This window comes from Pollachius pollachius (assembly GCF_949987615.1).
Source record: "Pollachius pollachius genome assembly, chromosome: 8".
Classification (NCBI taxonomy): domain Eukaryota; kingdom Metazoa; phylum Chordata; class Actinopteri; order Gadiformes; family Gadidae; genus Pollachius; species Pollachius pollachius.
In genome coordinates this window covers 14,587,533-14,608,776 of record NC_136941.1, presented here as the reverse complement: position 1 = coordinate 14,608,776, position 21,244 = coordinate 14,587,533, and the positions used below count along the sequence as shown (strand labels likewise).

Genomic DNA, 21,244 nt, shown 5'->3' with positions numbered 1-21,244 from the left:
AAATCTGGAGAAACTCAGTACTTGTACTCTTGAGTACTTGAGTAGTCTTTTCACTGCATACTTTTTTACTCTTACTTGAGTATTTATAGTCTTAGAGGAACAGTACTTTTACTTGAGTACATTTTTTGGCTACTCGACCCACCTCTGTCTATTTCTAACTCGATGTTCGTGAAAGAGCCGACTCGTCCACGAACGACCCATCAATTGTGGACTGTCTCTTTAAGAATCAGGTCTCCTGTTGCACCGAGAAGCTGGTGATTTTCCACTCAAACTGATATTAAACGCACGCCCGCTCGTTGAAACAAAGGTCACTGAGAGATTTCATCCCGATGAAATTTATTTCAATCGTGATCCATCGCACAAAATAAGGAACAAGGAACAGCTCATTCAAAAACAGATCACAGGTAATTCGTCATCTTCTTTTCCGTTAATTATCCGAAATTTCGGCAACATTGACAAAATGCATTTGAAAACAACTACATGCGCTAGAGCCGATGTTTGGGTTGAAATAGCCCCGCATCACGAACACGAGCGGCTGGTTGTAAAAGTTGTTTCCGGTAAAGATCACATGCTTTATTTTTATATTCAAAGAATCGCTCGTAACGTTAATTATTTGTCCCGGGGCTCTATGATAATTAAACGCATCACCTTGGGCAGCATGCAGGTTACTTGGATACAGTAATTAATTAGATGTGTATTTGCCATTATTTACCCTTTTGCACGATGTATGCTGGGCCAGGATCAGTAAAGAGGCGAGTGTGTCCTCTTGTGTTTCACCGTCACTTCGTCTCAACCGAGGGTGATAATGGGCTGCCTGCTACCTTATGAGGTGCTTATCAACCTTTTATCCCCTAGAGTCACATCGCTGACCTGTGTTTTTTGTATCCAGAGTCAGCGAACGGTTTGTGTGCGTCCATTAATCAAACGACGGGTTGATGGGCTCAAGGGAATGGTAAAGCATATTCGTGAACAAAATAATTATAATTTTACTACATTTTGTCGATAATGCAGACCAGGCAACACGGCGTGTTCTGTGCTGTGGCTTGTGTCCTCGTGATTGCTTTAGCTTTTACATTTTGACTATCAGTAAAATACAGTGAAACTGTTGACGACCCGATTCCCGTCTGTGATGTGTTGCTTTCGATGGTTTTATTTGTGGAAGTGAGTTATCCTGGTGGTCCCTTATCTAACCGTCTTCACCATCAGTCTCTGTTAACCGGAGGGGACACGTGCATTTGTTTTGACGACAAACGTGAGGAGTGTGTTGGTGGTGGTCATATTTCTGGGATTCATGAAAATGTTATAACATTGAAAGGAAAGACCAATGTGCTTGCCAATGGTAACAGCTTATTTTTCAGGAGTGCCTCAATTAATTAGACTTTGGATAGGTATACATCGATTAACACATTATTTGGACACATTATTGGATCAAGAGCAAGCAGCTTCAGCTACACATGCATGTAACTTCCTCAATCTTCTGAAAATATACAATATTTACAAGCAAAATAAACCTTGTATCAAAGTATTTTTTTCAAAGTATTACAATTGCATCATTGAATAATAAATCTGTTGCATCTTCCATGCTTTCAGCTTCCATGTTATTGTATGCACCACAATAATCAGTTATAATGACTTAATTACACTATATTATTGTAGCAATCTACAATGTGTCAATTGGCAAACCTTTGTTGCCTTTTGTTTGCAGAGCTTCTCTTCCACTGACATGAGTTGCTGTAGATTACTGAGTATGTGTGGATTATGTTCTTTGAACCCTATATAGATTAAGTTCATGGATATGATGCACACATTGATGGATAAAGAAATGTTTATAGTGGATAATGTCCATATCTGACATAATCGTACTGCCTCATAATCATGTTGTGTACAAACACAAGACAAATTAACTCTGTATTAATGTGCACCCATTTTTTTGTTAATGACCACTACTGAGTTGTCTGACTTTGGGGAGATCTCAGAATTAAACAGTTTTGGCTTTACTTGCCAGCCCCTGAAGGTTATCTGATGGTAGGGAATTTAGATAAAACAAAATTCAGAACATCAGTTGATTGATCAGTTGATCAGTTGCCTCTCTGTGACGATGTAAGTGTCATGGACACCTTTTTGGAAGACTTTGATATTAATCCTTGCATGTATATAAAGGAATGTGATTTAAATGTTCCTCATTATTCAGATAAAGCATGATCTCGAATGTGCAGGAACTCATTTAGGAATAAGGCTATTTTCACATAAACTAATAATTTGCATCTAAAGACAATGTGTAATTAATACTCCTTTTAGGGAATCGTCCTCAAGAACTATATGTATGCATCATTTCTACTGTTGTGCCTTGAGAATAAGTCTAGGTAACATGTCAATCATGTGAATTCGACATCAGGATATTCTTTTACAATCTTTAATGTGCAAAGTTGGACATTTGGAAATCAACTATTTCTTCATAATCTCCTGTAAACTGATGCATACCCCCTACTGGCCAGATGTTTTCTAGCTAATGCAACTAACTTATGTCCATAAACGGCTCTGTTGCAGCATAATATTCTGTGTCCATAGTCCATCAAGACTTATTTTTCACCATAAACTGTGTACGTCAAAGATATATCATCAAATATATATATGCAATGTCTGGAAAATGGAAAAAAAAACAATTTTATTCATGGTTATTATGGTGTTTGAGAAAAAGATTAAGCCTTGCCTAGTGTTTTTTTTCTCAGGGCAATGGTGAAAATGTTGCTAGCATTCAGTGCATATAATTCCTTGCATCATATGCCATTTAAAAAAAAAAAAAGGTGTTAATATATTCACGCCATGTCTCCCTTGTGTCAACTGGAGGGCAGTAACAGTCCACCGTTGGTTTGGTCAAGTGCTTAATTATTTATTGATAGAATGCTACACAGCTATTAACTATTTCATCAATGAAATTAAAGCTGGAGATCCATACCAAAAGCCTGTGTTTACTTAGGCACCGGATAATCCTGTGCATTAATGATCTAATTTCATTTCAAGTTACTGTCATTCATAACGGTGCCCCAGGGGGTGTATTGAGGACAAGCCAAACCTTGCCCCATGTTGTGACAAATCCTGGTGACTGATTTATTTAGATGAAATTGACCCTGACATTGCAACAATTGCGTGGGTATTGTAAGCTAAGTTATGAGGGTATGGCGTTTTCAACACACGCAGAAAATAAATAGACTGCGCATTGCCTTATTAGGCATTGTTGAAGGGCCGTTCTCTGCGGGTTGATGTTTGCAGATAGCTGGCCATCGTTTCTGTTTGCATGTCGCTGCATGCGTTTCCATATATCCTGTTCACTAAAGGGACTTGTATACAAGGTGTTATGAATTAGGTTGCTGTGAGGACGTATCAATCGTACCCACACGCACATACACACACACATGTATACATTCTGGTGCTTTAGGAGTCCAACACTTGGAAGGGTAGAGCAAAATTGCTTGTTTAAGTTAAATCCACTCAGAGTTGAAGAGATATGGGTCTAATGAGGGAAAGGTTGACTCGGCTCGCTCCCTCTCTCGCCCTCGTTCTCCCTCCCTCTCTGTCTATCTTCCTTCTCTGGGTTGAAAAAAAAGAAGGTGGCTGTGACGTGCTCAGGGCACAGTACTAATCCTTAGTCCCTGGCTGTGTGTGTGTGTGTGTGTGTGTGTGTAGGGAGTCAGTGGGAAGTGGAAATTTACAGTTGTCCGTCGCTGTGCGGCTGTACCCAATCTCTGTGTAGGATTTAATTGTCTTTAGCCGATGGGGCGGGCCATAGTGTCAGCTCTAGTCCTTGTAAACTGTGTTGGCATAAAGGTTCTCAGTACAGAGGAATGGTGACAGCTGAGGAAGAAGCAGCCTATACATAATCACAGCCATGAAGGAAATGTAAGTTCTTTCCACTAATGTCTTTTAGTAAAGAAATATAAGAAACTTTTCTTTCTGCGTGTGTGTGCGTGTGCGTGTGCGTGTGTGTGTAAATATGAGAATTTTGTTGAACTGATTTATTTTCTTCATCAGTTTGTTAAGTAAGGGAATCCGTTCTTGGAAGCAGACTTTCTTGTGTTAAACAGAAGGCCTGCATACCTCCATGCTATCAAGTTCTTCAGCCTTCAGTTGTTTTTTTTATTTTCTTTGTGATATTTAATCTTGCGATCAAACGGTTGAGTCCACATTGGGTGGACCTCCAGGTCTACACTATACTGGCAGTGGAAAAAAGGGTTATTCCTGTGAGGCGCTTAGTGGCTGTAATGCTTTTGTTTTGGCCTTATCAAGTGAGGGTACACACAAAGTCTGGCCAAGGGTGTCTGGCCGGGTCGCATGGCTAATCTTAAGGACTGTTTACCTTAAGTCTTATCAGACATGCACACTACCTTCCAGAAGGTGAAAAACCCCTCTACGCAAACAAGCAAAGGGAAGCGCACGGGTGGAGGGGTGTGGGTGGAGGTAACGGCGGTGGAGGGATAGAGTGGGCGAGCGCTGATCCAGTTATGTAATGAGGTTTGAGAGTGAAAAGCAGTTCAAGTTGGCTCGTCATGACTAACATGCAGGCGAGAGAAAAACCTATGAAAAGCATGATGGCTGGAACGGAACGACTCGGAGAGGGACCAGGCAGGACCGGGGTCGAAGGAGCGATTGATTGGGGCTTCGTTAAATCCACAGGAGGTGCCTTATCAAATAATTTTCAATCGCAGCGCTAAGGCATACATAAAACAGGCTTCATGTATGAATCAACTTCACCAGGTTGTACCAATTCGGTTTCTTTTTTTACTTCATTTTTGGGGGTATTGTGTGTTGAACGCAACATCGGATCAGGTGGGGTTGTGACAACTTCAAAGAGAAATCTTTTCAAAAGTTGAAAAAGTGTATTATAATAATACAAAGTTAAATCCTTATATTTTAGTAATATATCTTTTATATCTTCATAAATATCTCTGGGCAAAACAGTATTTTTTTAATTTTGTTTTGGAAATGCAACTCTTGCTTACTTAATACCTTGGGTTTCGATTGGCAGCACTCCACCTACAAATTTGCATTGGGCTCGAAAAGAGAGAAGGGGAAGTCTTTGAAGTCGCCTGCCGTTTCTGTCCGCCAGCGCCGGGCTCTAAAGAAGAGGAAACCTTTGCCGCTTGCATAATCAGTAGCAACAATTAATCAAAGTCTTTGTAATTCCTCCCCGTTTTCATCCAGAAACAATCATTATGTTCCTAGGACAGGAAGCTCACAGCCCATTAGGTCTCAACGTGTCCAAGTGATTTGTCAAACAGTTATTCCTGCCCTATTACGGTTTGGGTGCTCCTGGCTCCTCTTTGGCGGGGGCTGGGAAATGGGATACAGAGGGGCGTAATAACAAATCCTGGCTTTCTCTGAAAGGTGGTTTACAGTACAGTACGCTGAGTGAAATGAAGATCTTGCATCCCCTGGCACGATGCCAAGGCCTGTGGAATGTCGGGGGACTATCGTCTTTAAATTTGGCGGGTAACCAACTGTTTGGCTGCTAGTGTAACGTAAGGGGAGAGGGGCTCTGCATGTTTTCCCTTTTCAAACATTAGTTTCAGTCCAAGCGACGTCTCGCCCACCGCTATTGTGTTGACTTTAGAACCTTGACTGTGATACACGCGTGATGGTTTGAGGCTCCCCTCCGATCCACTTTGCCTCCTGGTCCACCTTTTTGTTTGAGTGTGTCTGGTTTGTGGAGCTGAGTGCAGTGCCATGTGGAGCAATGGTCAAGGCGCTTCATGTTTAATTCCTGGTTCAAGGCCAAGATAAGGCCACTGATCTCCCGCGAGAGGGAGTGAGGCAGGCAGGGAGGTAGAAGGTGAAATGTAAATATTAATAGAATAGACCGAAAATAAATTTAGAAGCAAAACTGCTTTCATCCATAGCGGTTAACATAATCAGTTTTTTCATAATTACAATTTTGCTATTATTTCAAATGTAGTCTATAGAGTTTATTTTCGTTTGCTGGGTGAATGCCAAACAAAAATGTTATTGCCATATACTGTACACTTTCATAGGATACCCAGCAGTCAGTAAAACTAGGCCCAAAGCAATATTAGCGTATAGAGGCCATAGATGCTCAGCATGCCTTGGTAATATCTTGTAAATGGAATGAAACTTGATTAACGGCTCTGTAAATCTCTTAAACCACTCATGATTGGAATCTCACTGATCATAGCCAAGAGACCTCTAGGATATTGGCTGTCCAATGATATTATGATGTTACTGGAACGCTTACTGGAATAACTCATGTTATTACTTGTTTTTATTTGTTTTATTTTTTACATGTTATATTTAGGAATACTGCCTGTGTGCTATTCTGGGTGGTTTCTGTTTATTAGATTTTTCTTTTTCCAGTATGAAAAATGTGTCTTAGATTAGAAAGATAAGTGATGGTGTTCTGTTTGTTATGCAAGCTGGTTGAACAGCATGTTGTAACACAAACAAGCTCCCTATCGCAGCCTCCTATCGTTCTCTCTGTCTCTGTCTATGTGGCTCTCTCTCTGTCTCCTATTCCTTCTGCTAAACTTAATGTAGCCAACCCCCCCCCCCCCCCCAGTCACCCCCATCTAACTCATGGCTATATTTGAACTTTCACTTACATATGCCATCTTCTCCCCTCCCTCTCCTCTCTGCAGCATGGCACAAAAGGAGAAACTCCAATGTTTGAAGGATTTCCACAAGGACACCCTAAAACCCTCCCCGGGCAAGAGCCCGGGCACACGGCCCGAAGATGAGGCGGAGGGCCGTGCTCCCCAGAGGGAGAAGTGGTCTAGCAAGCTTGACTTTGTCCTGTCGGTGGCTGGCGGCTTTGTGGGTTTAGGAAACGTGTGGCGTTTCCCGTACCTTTGCTATAAAAATGGTGGAGGTAAGTAACAGACCAGATGGGGCCACTTTGGTGTATTGGGTCTTGGAATACTAATGTTTTATGGAAAGTAATGTTTTTCCCCTTCGTTTATTTTCTTCATCCTCAGGTGCATTTCTCATACCCTACTTCATATTCTTGTTTGGGGGAGGCCTGCCTGTGTTCTTCTTGGAAGTGGCTCTGGGCCAGTACACCTCTGAGGGAGGGATCACCTGCTGGGCTAAGATCTGCCCCATCTTCACTGGTCAGTTTCCCCTTACAGATCATCACCCAAACCGACGGCGTGTTTTCTTTGGGTTCCTAAACTCTTGGCATTCTCCATAATCACCAAGCATAATAACTCAGGGCTCCAGGAAAGTCCTGTGACACACTGGAATAACAAACCATCTCCTGCATCCGGTCTGCAGCCATAGCCAAGAGAGAGAGCCCCGCTCAGGCTTGTGTTCGCTGGGCTCTTGGAACAGGCTTCGTCCTCCATCTGGTTCAACCCGATAATAAATCACCCCACACTTTATCTCCCTTTTATTAATTTAGTGCTTCCTCTGCTAGGGTGATTTACCATTAGCAGTACAATGGAGAACGGTGATTACAAGGCAAACATTCAGGGAGGAAGATCCAAAACCCTTTGATACGCACCAGGTGCCCACAGATCCATGTCAATGCGATCTAACAAGACGCATACATAAATATCACTGAGTCCTACTTACAGTACACTGGCAAGTTATTCATTTCTATGTTGAGTGCTTTGTTGCCATGGGAACAGTGGAGGGGGGAAATACTTAGCGTAAGTTGCCTAGCAATACAAACCGTTCCCTTGCAATAGTTTCTGTATTTTCAAAACTATGTTGGCCCATGTGTCACATGACACAGCAGCACCAGTGCGTGAGCCATCTGTTTAGTTTCTCTTCTTTACTTCCGTGACACACAATATCAGCAGGGCGTTTGAGCAGGAGTCTTGCTCCGAGGTGGGGGGATCTTATAACGGTTTGAAGCCTTTTGATCTCAAGAACACACCTTGTGGTGGTACTACCAGTGACCCCCCCCCCACCCTACTCTTCTTACCCAGAGCGACAGCTGCGACGCTCCGATTCACGTCTATACGTAGTAGGTCTGAGGCAAAGGAGCAGGGAAGAGCTGTAGGCCAAAGGACAGGGCCCACCCGGGGGTGGAAAAATGTCAAACAATACAATCAATCAGAGGTTATTTATTATCAAAAAAATCAATGTCAGATAATCGGTTCTTATCTTCTATGTTTTAGATTCACAATTCCAAAATCGTGTGTGTGTGTGTGTGTGTGTGTGTGTGTGTGTGTGTGTGTGTGTGTGTGTGTGTGTGTGTGTGTGTGTGTGTGTGTGTGTGTGTGTGTGTGTGTGTGTGTGTGTGTGTGTGTGCGCACGTACACACAACAGATGCACCCTCTCCCACACCCTGGTCACCAGATTGACTTGTCCTCCTTTGGAATGTGAGAATCAGGAAGGCGAGAAGGGGAAGTTGATAGAAGTGACAGCAGTTTAAAAATACCCCCATTGGTTTAAAATAATATGGGCAGACTTTCTAGGTTCAACCAAGTTAAAATCAGCATGCAAACTAGATTTTTAAAGATTAAAAATAAATGAATAGAGATGTTTATTTTATATAATATTTTTATTTTTTGAGAAATCAGTCACGTTTTGACTTTTATGTGTTTTTTATATTTATTTGTCCATGGTGGAAAAGCACGAGTCCTGGAGAGCCAGACTTTTTATGGACTGAAAGGTCACTGTAGAGTGCTCTGAGGTGGACCACATCACGGGGTTGTACTGACAAAATGGCCCCTCTCCGCTCCCTCCCCTCCGTCCCGTCCTCAACAGGCATTGGCTACGCCTCCTTTGTGATCGTCTCTCTCCTCAACATCTACTACATTGTGATCCTGGCCTGGGGACTGTACTACCTGATCCAGTGCTTCCAGCCGGAGCTCCCCTGGGCCAAGTGCAACCAGCCCTGGAACACACCGCAGTGTGTGGAGGACACGGTCCGCAGGAACAAGACCCTCTGGCTGGCCGCCAACCTTACCAACTTCACTTCCCCGGTCACTGAGTTTTGGGAGTGAGTACTGACCACAACAGCTGGCGCCTGTGTGTGTGTGTGTGTGTGTGGGTGTGGGTGTGTGGGTGTGTGTGTGTGAAAGCTTTCTTTGTTATATAACACACCAAATGGCTACAGTCATGGGCCTGTTTACTTTGCACTGTATACTGTGTTTAAATGAAACGGTGGCTAACAGGGTGGGGGGTAACCGCCAGTGCTGGCGACAGATCGTAACCTGTCGTGTGGATCTCTGTGTTCCACAGACGCAATGTCCTGAGCATCTCCAGTGGAATCGAGGACATTGGCAAGCTGAAATGGGACCTGGCTCTGTGTCTCCTCGCTGTCTGGGTTATATGCTTTTTCTGCATCTGGAAGGGAGTCAAGTCTACTGGAAAAGTAAGTTTGTGATGATCTCTGTTTTGTTGCCTGGGTTTTTGTTTTGCAAGCAACGGGACAGGGATATGTGCCCCAATGCTAACAGAAACGCCATTATTTGGAGGCCAAGTTGGTTTGTTTGATTTAGAACCATTGGCTGATGCAGTGTACTGGCATGTTACATCTTGGCCAGACTCACAGTCACCTTTATACTGTTGAAGTTACTTTTGGCCCTGCGCGTGCATTTGTTAGCAGACTGGGTCAAAGCCAATATCAAGGTTAAACAAAACACTTGAAAGAGCCTACAAGGAAATGTCCATCTGTTTGCTTAGTGCGTTCAACTCTAAAAACACTGTTTATTTATTCTTACTGGTGCTCTTATACCTGGACGACGCAGCCTTTCCACTGCATGCCACTACTTTTTGTTAATAATGCATTGAACGTTTTTTCACTGCTGTTATCGCTGTTATACATAGTCATCATATGATTAAAAGTGTCTATCAAATAATATCCATTCACTCAGTGTCACATCAGTCAGCCCACAGATTGTTGCACTAAATCAAAGTAGTCTGGAGGGAACACATTCGTTTTTATGGTCTTGGGTCAATTCAGTGAGTCAATTAAGTGGGTCAATTCAGGCTACGCTACAGTATTTATGTCAAAATAAGACTATTACTTATTTCATTCAATTTGATAGGTTCTCTGGGCTCGACTCATTTCTGCATCTCGTCAGCCTCGAGTTCATGTTTTCTGTGACCATTTTAACTGACATTACATGTGTAAAGACTGAAATGCTTACCATAATGTGTTTGGTTCATGGCTAATCATCGGTCGCTTTCTTTCCGATCTAGGTGGTGTATATAACAGCAACTTTCCCATTTGTAATGCTGATTATTTTACTGGTACGGGGGGTGACCCTGCCGGGGGCGTCTGAAGGGATTAAGTTTTATCTTTACCCGGACCTTAACCGCCTGCAGGATCCAGAGGTAGGGATTCAATCAGCACATTATTAGTATTATTGTTGTTTTGTCACCAAATTCTATGGTATTTTTGTCTAGGGAGTGAATAGGGTAGCCCAGTTGAAAAGAGTGCTCATGACTTAAAATCTTGTGATCGGATGACTCTGATGAATATCCCACTTTGGAGTAGCTCATGATCCTGAGTAGTTATTTTCAAAGGAGTTATAAATGCTATGGCCATGATTCATGATCTCTGAACACTTTGTTTTCTTCTGCGGTAACTCCTAGTTTACGTTGTTGTCAAACATTCAACTCAATCTCAAACCTAATGACTTTCCAATGCCCAAGTCAATCGCCAAAAAACACAGTGCTTGTGGAAACATCAACCCTTTGCTTCTCTTGGACGCCGCGTCACCCCTCATGCTGCCTTTCAGGTGTGGATCGATGCCGGGACGCAGATCTTCTTCTCCTACGCCATTTGTCTGGGAGCCATGACGTCTCTGGGGAGCTACAACAAATACAAATACAACTGCTACAGGTGAGCGTTTATCCCAGTAGGGGCGGGGGGGTGCTAAGTAGTGACAGCAACCCATGTCAGAACCTGGGTGTGAAGACCTTGGGTTGCGTGTGTGTGTCTCTAACACCCTCCATGACGTGTGTGTGACATAGGGACTGTTTGCTGCTGGGAGGCCTGAACAGCGGTACCAGCTTTGTGTCTGGCTTCGCTATATTTTCCGTCCTGGGCTTCATGGCACAAGAGCAAGGGGTGAACATTGCCGATGTGGCAGAGTCAGGTACGAGGGTCAAAGGTCACGGTAGCAGTGATGGTGGGCACTGCTACTGGAAAACAAAAACAAAAAAAGGGGTCAAAAAAACATGTTTTCGTACAAACGTTTAGCCAAACCAATGGCTTTTAAATTGGTCTGAGGAATGGAAGAATGCTAATTTTGAGGATTTTCGAAAAATTAGAAATTGTTAGAAGAACACGATGTTGCCAGAAGTATCCGCACTTTTTGCACACTCCTTGGCAAGTCTCAAGAAACAGAATTAGTCGTTGCCGGTTTGATGTGTGTTCCACCTCTGTTGAGGCTCAGTTGGGTTGGCGTTATCGCTCAAGAGCGGTTTGTTTGTTAAACCGCTGCTGCACAATGAACTGCTAGGTTAAATTGCTGGCTGATTATTCGTATTCCTATTATAAATACAAGTGCGCCATACACAGCTGTTCTCAACGGCACTAGGGTGGCCAGTCTTTCACTCAAGCTGACCATGGCAACTGGTGACTTCAGATCCTAACTGCAAGGAGACATCCCAAAGAGGACTGGCGTCACGTGGACTTTACATGATGACGCACAAGAGACTCTGGTCTCTCTTTTTAAATTGTTGTCAACGAGTAAGACACTCTTTAGTTATAAATCAGTATTGGCATTACGTGGGTTAAGATCATACACGTTACCGTGTTGCCTGGCTGTGATACATTTCTGACCAATCAGCATCGTACGCCAAGCCCAGTTCTGCGACACGCTGAGGATTTGCTGAGGTGGACCCGACCGGTTCTGTTTCTCTTCCTTTTTTACATCCCATGTTGTCTGAAGGAGTCTTCTTTCAGCATGCTCGCTCGCTACCAATGACATGTATTCTGTGTTGCCATATTAGAAAACCAACCATTGATTATGCATATGGTTTACATGCACTGCTCTGTACCTTTTTTACATGCCTAGATGCGATGACTGATGACTAAAAGGATTATTCTGCATTGGATATTGCCTGTGAGCTGTAAGGCTTAGTCAATGAGCAGGTGCTGTTGTAAAATACCATTTTTGCTACTTACTGTTAAATTAATACTGGGCTCTGATGAGGAATACCTTGCTGTTACTGTACTACGCCAACATAAATTGATCATTGGTTAATCATTTATCCGTTCCCTGGAATGCCTGGGAGAAAAACAGTTCTCCCGTACATTATTGTAGAGTGGATCCCCTAAAATGTTTTGGCTTTTTCTTATAAACTTGACCAGATCTGGATATTCGATAGCTTTTACAACCAAATTCTCTGATATTTATACGTATCGTCAGATAGATCTAATACTGGAGGAAGACTTTGCTTAGTTGCTCCACCATACTTTAATAGTGTGTGTCAGGCCTAGCCAGTTAGCGTACACATGCCTATGGCACATGCCTAGTGCTCACCAGGCATTTATTAACTGTCTCTTGATTGGCTCCTTCATAGCTCAATGAGCAGGACTACTAGCCAATGAACAAACGAGAGGAGATTAATGGAGCATTCATTCAAGGTCGCTGTTTGAGATTTATCATCCATTCAACTCCATTTAACCTAGAAGTGGATGAAACTTTACTTCACATCAGGTTCTTTATTCTCCCTGCACAGATGGGAACCATTTTCTTTGGGCGTTCCAGGCTATGAGGAAATTATGAATTGTGTGTTGTTCGGTGTATTTCCTCAAAGGATAAACCATTATGGAAATCCAACACTGTAACCTGACAGTCAGAAATCCCCCAGTTTCTTTTCTTCTTCTTATCATTGTATCGCCTTTCTCCGGGGTTGGAAAAGTTCCATTTTGAATAATGGCTACAGAATTTCGTCATTACCATACTGAACCGCCGTACACTCCACCTACCTCCATAACTCCGATCTACCATATCGCGTCCGAGCTGGAATAAGACAAAGCGGTTAACTCTGTCCCTCACCCCTCTCCCTCCCCTCCCCCCTCCCTGCCCCACTCCTCTTCTCTCTTTGTGCTGCCAGGTCCCGGTTTGGCCTTCATCGCCTACCCCAAGGCCGTGTCCATGATGCCAATGCCCACCTTCTGGGCCATCTTGTTCTTTATCATGCTTCTGCTTCTGGGCCTGGACAGTCAGGTCAGTCGCTCTCGCACAACGGCTCCAGTGTTTCCAGTGCAGAGTACAGGGGTGTGGGGGAGGGGGGGGGGGGGGGGTCTTAGGGCATTTTTTAATTCCTTGGAGGGAGACCTCTGCTGGCCCCTGGGCCCCACAGTGTATGTAGTCTCCATAGCACGCATCGGTTGTCATCCCGTCAGACTCGTGTTTCTAAGAGGCATTCGGTGCTTCCCTGCGTCCACGTCTAACAGCGGATCAGGTGTCAAAAAGAAGGGGAAGAAAACGCTGCCCAACATTCTTCCGTAAAGTATTTATAACCAACCTTTTGCCAAAGAAGTATTTGCAAGTAGGCCTGACTACAATGTGTAATTCCCACAGAGACGGTGCACTCGAAAGTGTCCGATTGCCACCGAACGCTGTTTGAAAACCGCTCGGGCCTCGACATTATACTGTAGACCAAAAATAATTTATTACATTTTTAATTTTTTACGATTTCTTGTAGCATACTTGTTAGTCTTTTTTTGAGGGTCGGGGTAAGGTGGTCTGCCCCTCAGCCGCAATCAAAGTTTGATTGTGAGGAGATAGGCTGGAGACAAAACACAAGTGTACACCAGCCACGGGGCAGCCGTGTCCGGATCACATTTCATCCTCCTCGTGTAATTCTACTCCCGGTGCTAACGCGGCCATGCGCCGTGCCAATGCATCAGGCCCCGGGCCGAGTACGAGGCCGGGGGCTGGGGCTCTAAATTTGAGCGCATGTAAATAATAACCCTACCCTGGCTGTTGTCATGGCAAACGTTGCCTGTGCGATGACGCGTGTGGTTTTACGCGACGCCTACATTTCATTCAGATAGCGTTGTCCCACTGAATGCGCCGCTGTCGGCGTTGGTCATGAAGGCCATCGTTTGGTGTCAGAATTTCTTCATTCCGATTTTATGAGGGGTCAACAAGTACCAGAAATCGGAACACTGTTTTCATTGGACAATAGCTGGGGGGGGGGGAATGATTTACAATCCAGAAAGTAGGCAAGGTATAGGACTTGGTGTTCATAGCAGGATGAGGTTACCGTACAATAAAAACATTTTCCAACAACTTGACAACCCACCAAATGTACAAATATAGATATTCCATCTGAAGGGTTTGTATGATGTTGTGTTGATGGTTTAGTTGTTCTTTGCCTTAACGCCCGCATTTCCCCACACAGTTTGTTGAAGTGGAAGGACAGATCACCTCCATCGTGGATCTGTATCCATCTTTCCTAAGGAAGGGCTACCGCCGGGAGATCTTCATTGCGATCATGTGTTCCATAAGCTATCTTCTCGGACTCGCCATGGTTACAAACGTGAGTTCACCCGCACTTTGTGCCATTTTTTTTTTCTTTGTTTCCATTTCTTTCATTGGCTCTCCTCACTGTAAGCGTCTGCTATTAATCTTGGGCAAAACAAAAGGGCAGAGTTATAGCCTCCCCCTCTCCCCTCTCTCCCCACTCCCCTGTGACAAGCACGAGGGGGAGATAACCGAGCGGACACACCTCCTCCCTGCCTAAGCCATGACTATACCACCACCAAATATGGCTTTCCAAGCCCCCTCACACGTCCTGTATGTTTGACACAGTGAATGGAACAATTTCCAATGACTCTTTCCATTAAGTTAACTATACTTCAATGACGTCGGACCACCTGTTGAACTCGATCGCTACTGGCGGTTTGCCCGCATTCCCCTGTGCGTCTCTCCCGAACGCTCACATCCAACGCCTTTCACACTTTTAGTGTCCCTTTGAAACTCACCACCCCCTCCATGTGTCTCTTTTTATATGACGTGTAAAGTCCTAATTTATGTTTGTTTTCTCTCCATCCAGGGTGGCATGTATGTGTTTCAACTCTTTGACTACTATGCAGCCAGCGGTGTGTGCCTTTTGTGGGTTGCATTCTTCGAATGCATCGCTGTATCCTGGGTTTACGGTGAGTGAGCCTCGACTGTATCTGCGTTAATTAGACACAGCAATAACTAACATGCTGAAATTGGTGCACGGCTAAAGCAACATGGTGGGAACTCTGTGTGCGTCCGTCCCCACTCAATGGCCACTAGTAAATAACCCTCGACAGCCTTTTAGGGACTATTGCAAAGAACAGTGGCACCACTCAGGGATGACCTTTTGGGCTGGAGACAAATGTGGGAAGGCTGCCCCAGATGCCGCTCCCTGGGCTATTGTTTTATCACCGTTGTTGTGGCTATTATTAACACCGGCTGAATGCTGCTCGGGGGGCAACATTTCACGGACGCGGGAGAGCAAACTCGCGTGTTTGTGCTGAAACTGTTTCCAATTTTGACGGTAGACAATAGGGAGCTTATTTATAGTGGGGAATGTCATCCAGTTGGAAGAGCATGCGTTGACGCAGAGCCAGATGGCCCATGGAGGCAAACATAGTCCTTGCTGGGGAGGTTAGTCTTAGTTTAGGATAGCCACTGCTTCTTCAAGGAACGATCCAGTCTTGTGAATGCCAAACTAATATCGTAATGTCATTATCAATGCTCATTATTAAGTTGGCCATGCCTTCGCTTTTGACTCAAACCTTTCGTCTTCTTCTCCCTCTCCTCTGGCGTTCTGGTGCCCAGGCGTGGACAACTTCTATGACGCAATCGAGGATATGATTGGCTACCGACCAAACTCATGGATGAAATGGAGCTGGTCTGTCATCACTCCCGTCCTCTGCGCGGTAAGAGATGAACAGCCGCGTTTCAGAATAGCATTGGTGTTTTAAAGCGATACATGCCAGATGGGACAAGGAGAGGTACAACGTTTGACATTGGCTGAGAGTTGACTCCCCCAACTCTGTATCTGAAAGATGACCAGAAATGTTGCCCTTGGAATTTAATGTTTTATTTTCTTTTTATCTCCCAGAGTTGCTTTGTGTTCTCCCTGGTGAAGTACAAGCCCCTGACGTATAACAAGGTGTACGAGTACCCCGATTGGTCCATTGGCTTGGGCTGGTCTTTGGCCCTGACATCCATGATCTGCATCCCCATGGTGATGGTCATCAAGATCCTTCAGTCTGAGGGACCTCTGATCGAGGTACAGTACTGCTAATACTACCACCGCCAACACAGCTACCGCTACCACCACCAACAGTCCACTAACACAGCTACCGCTTCCACCACCACCGACCGTTCACTAACACTAGTACAGCTACCGCTACCACCACCAACAGTCCACTAACACAGCTACCGCTACCACTAGCAACAGTCCACTAACACAGCTACCGCTACCACTAGCAACAGTCCACTAACACAGCTACCGCTACCACTAGCAACAGTCCACTAACACAGCTACCGCTACCACTAACAACAGTCCACTAACACAGCTACCGCTACCACCACAACCACCACTAACACTAACACAGCTAGTGCTACCACCACCACTAACACTAACACAGCTAGTGCTACTACCACAACTAACACTAACACAGCTAGTGCTACTACCACCACTAACACTAACACAGCTGTTCACTTACACAGCTACAGCTACAGCCACTATCGTTACCACCAACACTACTGCTACTACCAGCACCAATACTGCTACCACCACTATGGCTACTACCAGTAGCACTGCTGCTGCAGCCTGATTATTACAGTGAACAGTAGGGTGTTTGTAGGAGGAGGGAGGTATAAAAGGTGTCGGGGAGGCGGATGTTGAATCAATAGAGAGCAGGATGTACACTAGATAAGAGAAGGGCAAAGGGGTCTTCTGAAAGATGGCACAAGGGCAATGGCAGTGCACTGCTCCTGACAGTAGATAAGGAACTACACGGGGTGACTTACCATGGTTACAGTTCCACTATTGATTTCCTTTTATTGCTGCTATGTTACACAGACCTTTCTGCAGTGGTCAAAGCAAGAAAGCATATAAACAACAGAATGTTTTAGCACCGTCGTGCCGGATCATTTAGAAGTGCCCCAGCCCCTCCCTACTTTCACAGTGTTTTAAATAGCAGCGTCAATTCCCTGCAGACGGAAAGATCAGCCGAGGAAACATCAGCTTCTTTGTTTTGGCTGAGTCTGTTATGTAGGAATATGATGTGCCCGATGATGGCCAGCGCTCATAATCGCTCTTAAAAACAAAAGTGCAGGGCTCTCCGGGTCTTTTCTCCTTAAGATCCTTGATATATAAACAACAACAGGAGCAATCTACTGAATTGACCGAGCCTGTCGGATGCGCGAGGCCGAGAACCCGTTTCTACCAGCGTGACAGATATGCGAAGCGAGCACTGTGCATGCATTTCTCTCTCCTTGTTCTGTCATCCCCTGCCACTAACCACAGCTAATCTGTAATGATTTGTTTGCTTAAACGCTAGGCTAATGTATGTCTAAGAACAGGCTTATGTATGACAGCTTGTTTGTTAGCAGCAACGGCGGGTACGTTCATGGGGAGAGGATGTGAAGTAAACAATGGGTGTGTAATATGTAGAGACAAGCGGTCGTGGTTATATGTAGGTCTATAAAACTGCGGTGATTTCCTTGTATATGATATAAGGGTACCACATGATCCCTACGGTGTGATGATGATACACCTCCGCCTAAACCCTACAGTGCACAACATTTCAATGCAAGATCGCTCCCATTAGTAAAGTAGTTTATTATCCAATTTAAGATGAGCGCAATATGCAACTACAACTAATAATCTATACGTTATTTGATTAATTGACATACAATCATATGTACATTCTATGAAAATGCACAGTTTATTCCTGGACGGACACGTCAACGTGCGTAAAAATAGACTTAATCTCTAATTTAGCATTTTGCTGCGTGTCAATCGGGCCCACCAAACTCGTTTCTCTTTCCGCAACGCCTCCCATTGAATTTGTATATCCGTTTCACTTACGTTATTGCTCGGGGAAAGGGATTGTGGGTAGAAAAAAGTTGAACTTCAGTTAACCTTATGCAAATGAGTGCATAGTGCAGCGATGTGATTGGACAATCGACATTCACTGAGTACTGCAAGACCAAACAGACTCGTTTTTTTAATAAATGCCCTGGCTCTAAGCACTTCCATCGGCAAACTGGTAAACTTCCAAAAGCAGCAGCTAGAGTGAGTGCGGGGGGGAGACCGGGTGTTTGCTGGGGCAGAGTGGCCATTGTAGCAGCACTCATTGATTAGCCTGGGAGCATTTCCTTACAGCGCGATGCAAGGCCACGCGTGCCCAGTCTAGCATTGGGGGGGGGGGGGTCAAGCCACAAAGCGCCTGCAAGAAAGGCAGCTAACCTTGGCAGCAGCATCAATTGTCGTTCCTTATGAGAAGAAAGAACCCCTGTGGCAGGGGATCACAGAGGCAGTAAATATACCATCGCAAAGGACATTGCCGGTGTATACAGTACAACAAAGGGGTTCATTAAAATGCTTCAAGTGAAAGACCGTCATCAAAAAAGTAAAAGCCCAGCCCCTACCTTCTAATGTTATTAACTACTGGGTATGATATTTCCTGTATACTGGTGCAATGATCGTATGATCGTAATACACAATACACACTCGACACAACCAGAAAAAACTACCCAAAAGGGGCTCCAGCTCAGCTTGTGCCATGATCCACCTTTGCCATGCCGCTACACATCTTCTATTACAGCGCAGTTACAGTCCGCTAACCCCAGTCCTCTTGTTTCCCTCCCCCCAGAGAATCAAAGCAGTGGCGGCTCCCGTGAAGGGAGGGGGAAGCTCCCGGCCTAAGGAGTACATTGTGAAGGACAGCGAGCTAGTGCAGCCCCTGGACCCCAACGGGAACAAAGGCTTGATCAAGCCCACCCACACCATTGTCGAGACGATGATGTGAGCGCTCTCTGTGAGAGGAATACGATTGACGTGCTTTCTGTGTTTATAATATTGGCTAACTCTTGATAGTGGTAGGTTTACATTGTCTGCACTAGGAATATTCTGGTTTTTGGTTTTCTTCTACAAGAAAAGAGTAATATTCGTTTTCTCTTGATATATTTTTTACTGTTTATTATTGTTTGATGTTACCATTTTTGTTGCTGTAGTTGGCACTGATCCCAGATAAGGCAGTATTTTCAGATAGAACATGTTCTGTTAAATACTACCGTTTAAATCTGAGCGTGGACAGGATTATCTTGTCCGCTGCGAAACATGAAACGACATTCACCTTCCATAAATCCAGTGCGCACCCTGCGTGTTAAGAGTATAATCCCGTAGAACATTTCAAAAACATCCTCAAAGTTATTCTGCTGGATTTCTCGCCCAAAGTTGATGTTACATTTTTTTTAAGCTGTTGTTTTGTCTTGAGACGCAATCTGAATGTACTGCCGCGAGCCGCAAGGCAAGGAAGCAAGGAGGCAAGGAGGCAAGCCAGATCACATCTGTAGGTAGACTTCATATTAGAAATGCCCGGGTTGAGTGGTGCGGTGGCGACATGCAGTGTGCATAGGACGTGTCCTTATGAAATCCTATTACTTACCAAAATACTGAGGTAAATGCACTCACAAGAAAATCCATTTTTTTTTGGTGGGAGGGGGGGAAGAAGGTTGAAGGTTAAACGAACGGCGGAAGGAGGGCAAAAAAGGAGCAAGGAAGGAGAAAAGGGAAGAGTAAATTTTTAGGTGGAGTATTTTATACGCTGCCAGTGACTTCCAGTCCGTCCCAGTGCATTTATTGAAACTTTTGCACTTTATGTTTGAAGTTTTATTTTTAGTTTTGTGTTTTTATCATTCAAAAAAAAAAAACATTTCAGGAGGTAATATTTTAGCGTCTAATATTCTGATAGGGATAACTTTACATTTACATTTAGACTGCTGCATATTTACTTTCCAAGTAGAATAAAAGCAGAAATTATCCTTCAAACGAACTTCAGAATCAAATAACCGAGTTCACCATCATGAAAGGAAGGAAAGGACAAACGGTAAGAACTGTAAATTCTCTAAAAGTCTACAACGTTCAAAACAATGTTCTCCGCTGTGTTCATGTTGCTCCTGGTCGTGCTGTTTAAATGTGTACCATGCAAGCATATCACTGGAGTGTCTCATGTCCCATGTAGGCGATGGTATCGTAGAATATTAACTTGTATGTAAAAACACACATGCCTTTTGTAACCATTTTATACTGTGCATCATATAGACTCTGTAACTAATTACTTTCTGTAACACATTGACTGATTGATTACTGCCATTTGTATCCAGCATTTTTATTGTAAACCTGGCTGAAATCATTTCGTTTTATTTTTCGGAATATTGAAAGCAATTTGTATCCTAAACGATCAGTATAGCAATGCTGGTTATGACTTTTGGTGTATTTGACAATTGTAGGGAAATTGCCTATTTAAAAAACATCCAGCCAAAATGTTTTAACTTTAAACAAGTGCATATTGAGTACTGAGCCACATTACGTCATGAGGACACTATCTGAATAAATGTGGAATAAATCAAATATAGAAAATGGCTCCTGCGGGAGCATAAAATAAACTGTACCAAAGTATGTCTCATCATCCCCTTTTTTAAGATGCATATTGCATTAATTCTTGATAGATTACAAAAAAATAAAAATCTTTTCTTTAGATGTGTGTCTGTTTCTTACTTCAAACTGCTTTCTTCTGTAACGAATGGCTTACATGTGATAACAAATTTAAATAAACTTCCTCCTTGGGCATAACAAACAACCAAACACCAAAGAAGTGCATGTCACGGCTCAATTGCTATTCAAGCAGTAGCAGCCAATGCTGTATATTTTCCCCAACAACTCGTAAGGGAAGACTGGATCATTTGGTGGCGTCTGACCTTTGAGCAAAGTGATACATCTAGCTTCATGGTTAGCAACAGTTGCTAGCCTGAGACTGATACACTTGTAATGAACTTGATCACAGGTAAAATATTTATTGAGCCTCAAACGTCATTTGTCAAACCTTTCAGACCAAGAAAAATTGACTTGACTTAAAAGGTTTAATTTCACATGGAATTTAATTAAAAGAAATACATTAGTTTATATTAAAGTATAACAAAAATAAAAATAATCTTAAATTCCCTTTTAAAGTTCTATCATAGAATGGTGGGGGTCGGGGGGGACAAAACTATACAACAGCATTCACATCTCACACAGACCACACATGCATGTCAGTAAA

The 21,244-nt window shown here is 43.7% G+C and overlaps 1 protein-coding gene across 2 annotated transcripts; it reads left to right on the top strand.

Annotated features, from left to right (window-relative positions):
- The first annotated feature begins 271 nt into the window (after window positions 1-271).
- LOC307079487 (sodium- and chloride-dependent taurine transporter-like) lies at window positions 272-20,683 on the top strand. Of its 2 annotated transcripts, none has more exons than XM_079741859.1 (14): window positions 272-404; window positions 6,648-6,877; window positions 6,984-7,118; window positions 8,725-8,959; window positions 9,202-9,334; window positions 10,165-10,299; window positions 10,707-10,810; window positions 10,942-11,066; window positions 13,036-13,148; window positions 14,332-14,469; window positions 14,986-15,088; window positions 15,744-15,844; window positions 16,030-16,200; window positions 18,797-20,683. In XM_079741859.1, the coding sequence occupies exons 2-14, from the start codon at window positions 6,649-6,651 to the stop codon at window positions 18,950-18,952; spliced, it is 1,878 nt and encodes a 625-aa protein (XP_079597985.1). In that variant the 5' UTR covers window positions 272-404; window position 6,648; the 3' UTR covers window positions 18,953-20,683. The 2 variants fall into 2 exon arrangements, with proteins under 2 accessions (XP_079597985.1, XP_079597984.1); XM_079741858.1 differs by lacking the exon at window positions 272-404 and adding an exon at window positions 3,698-3,897.
- The last annotated feature ends 561 nt before the right edge of the window (window positions 20,684-21,244 follow it).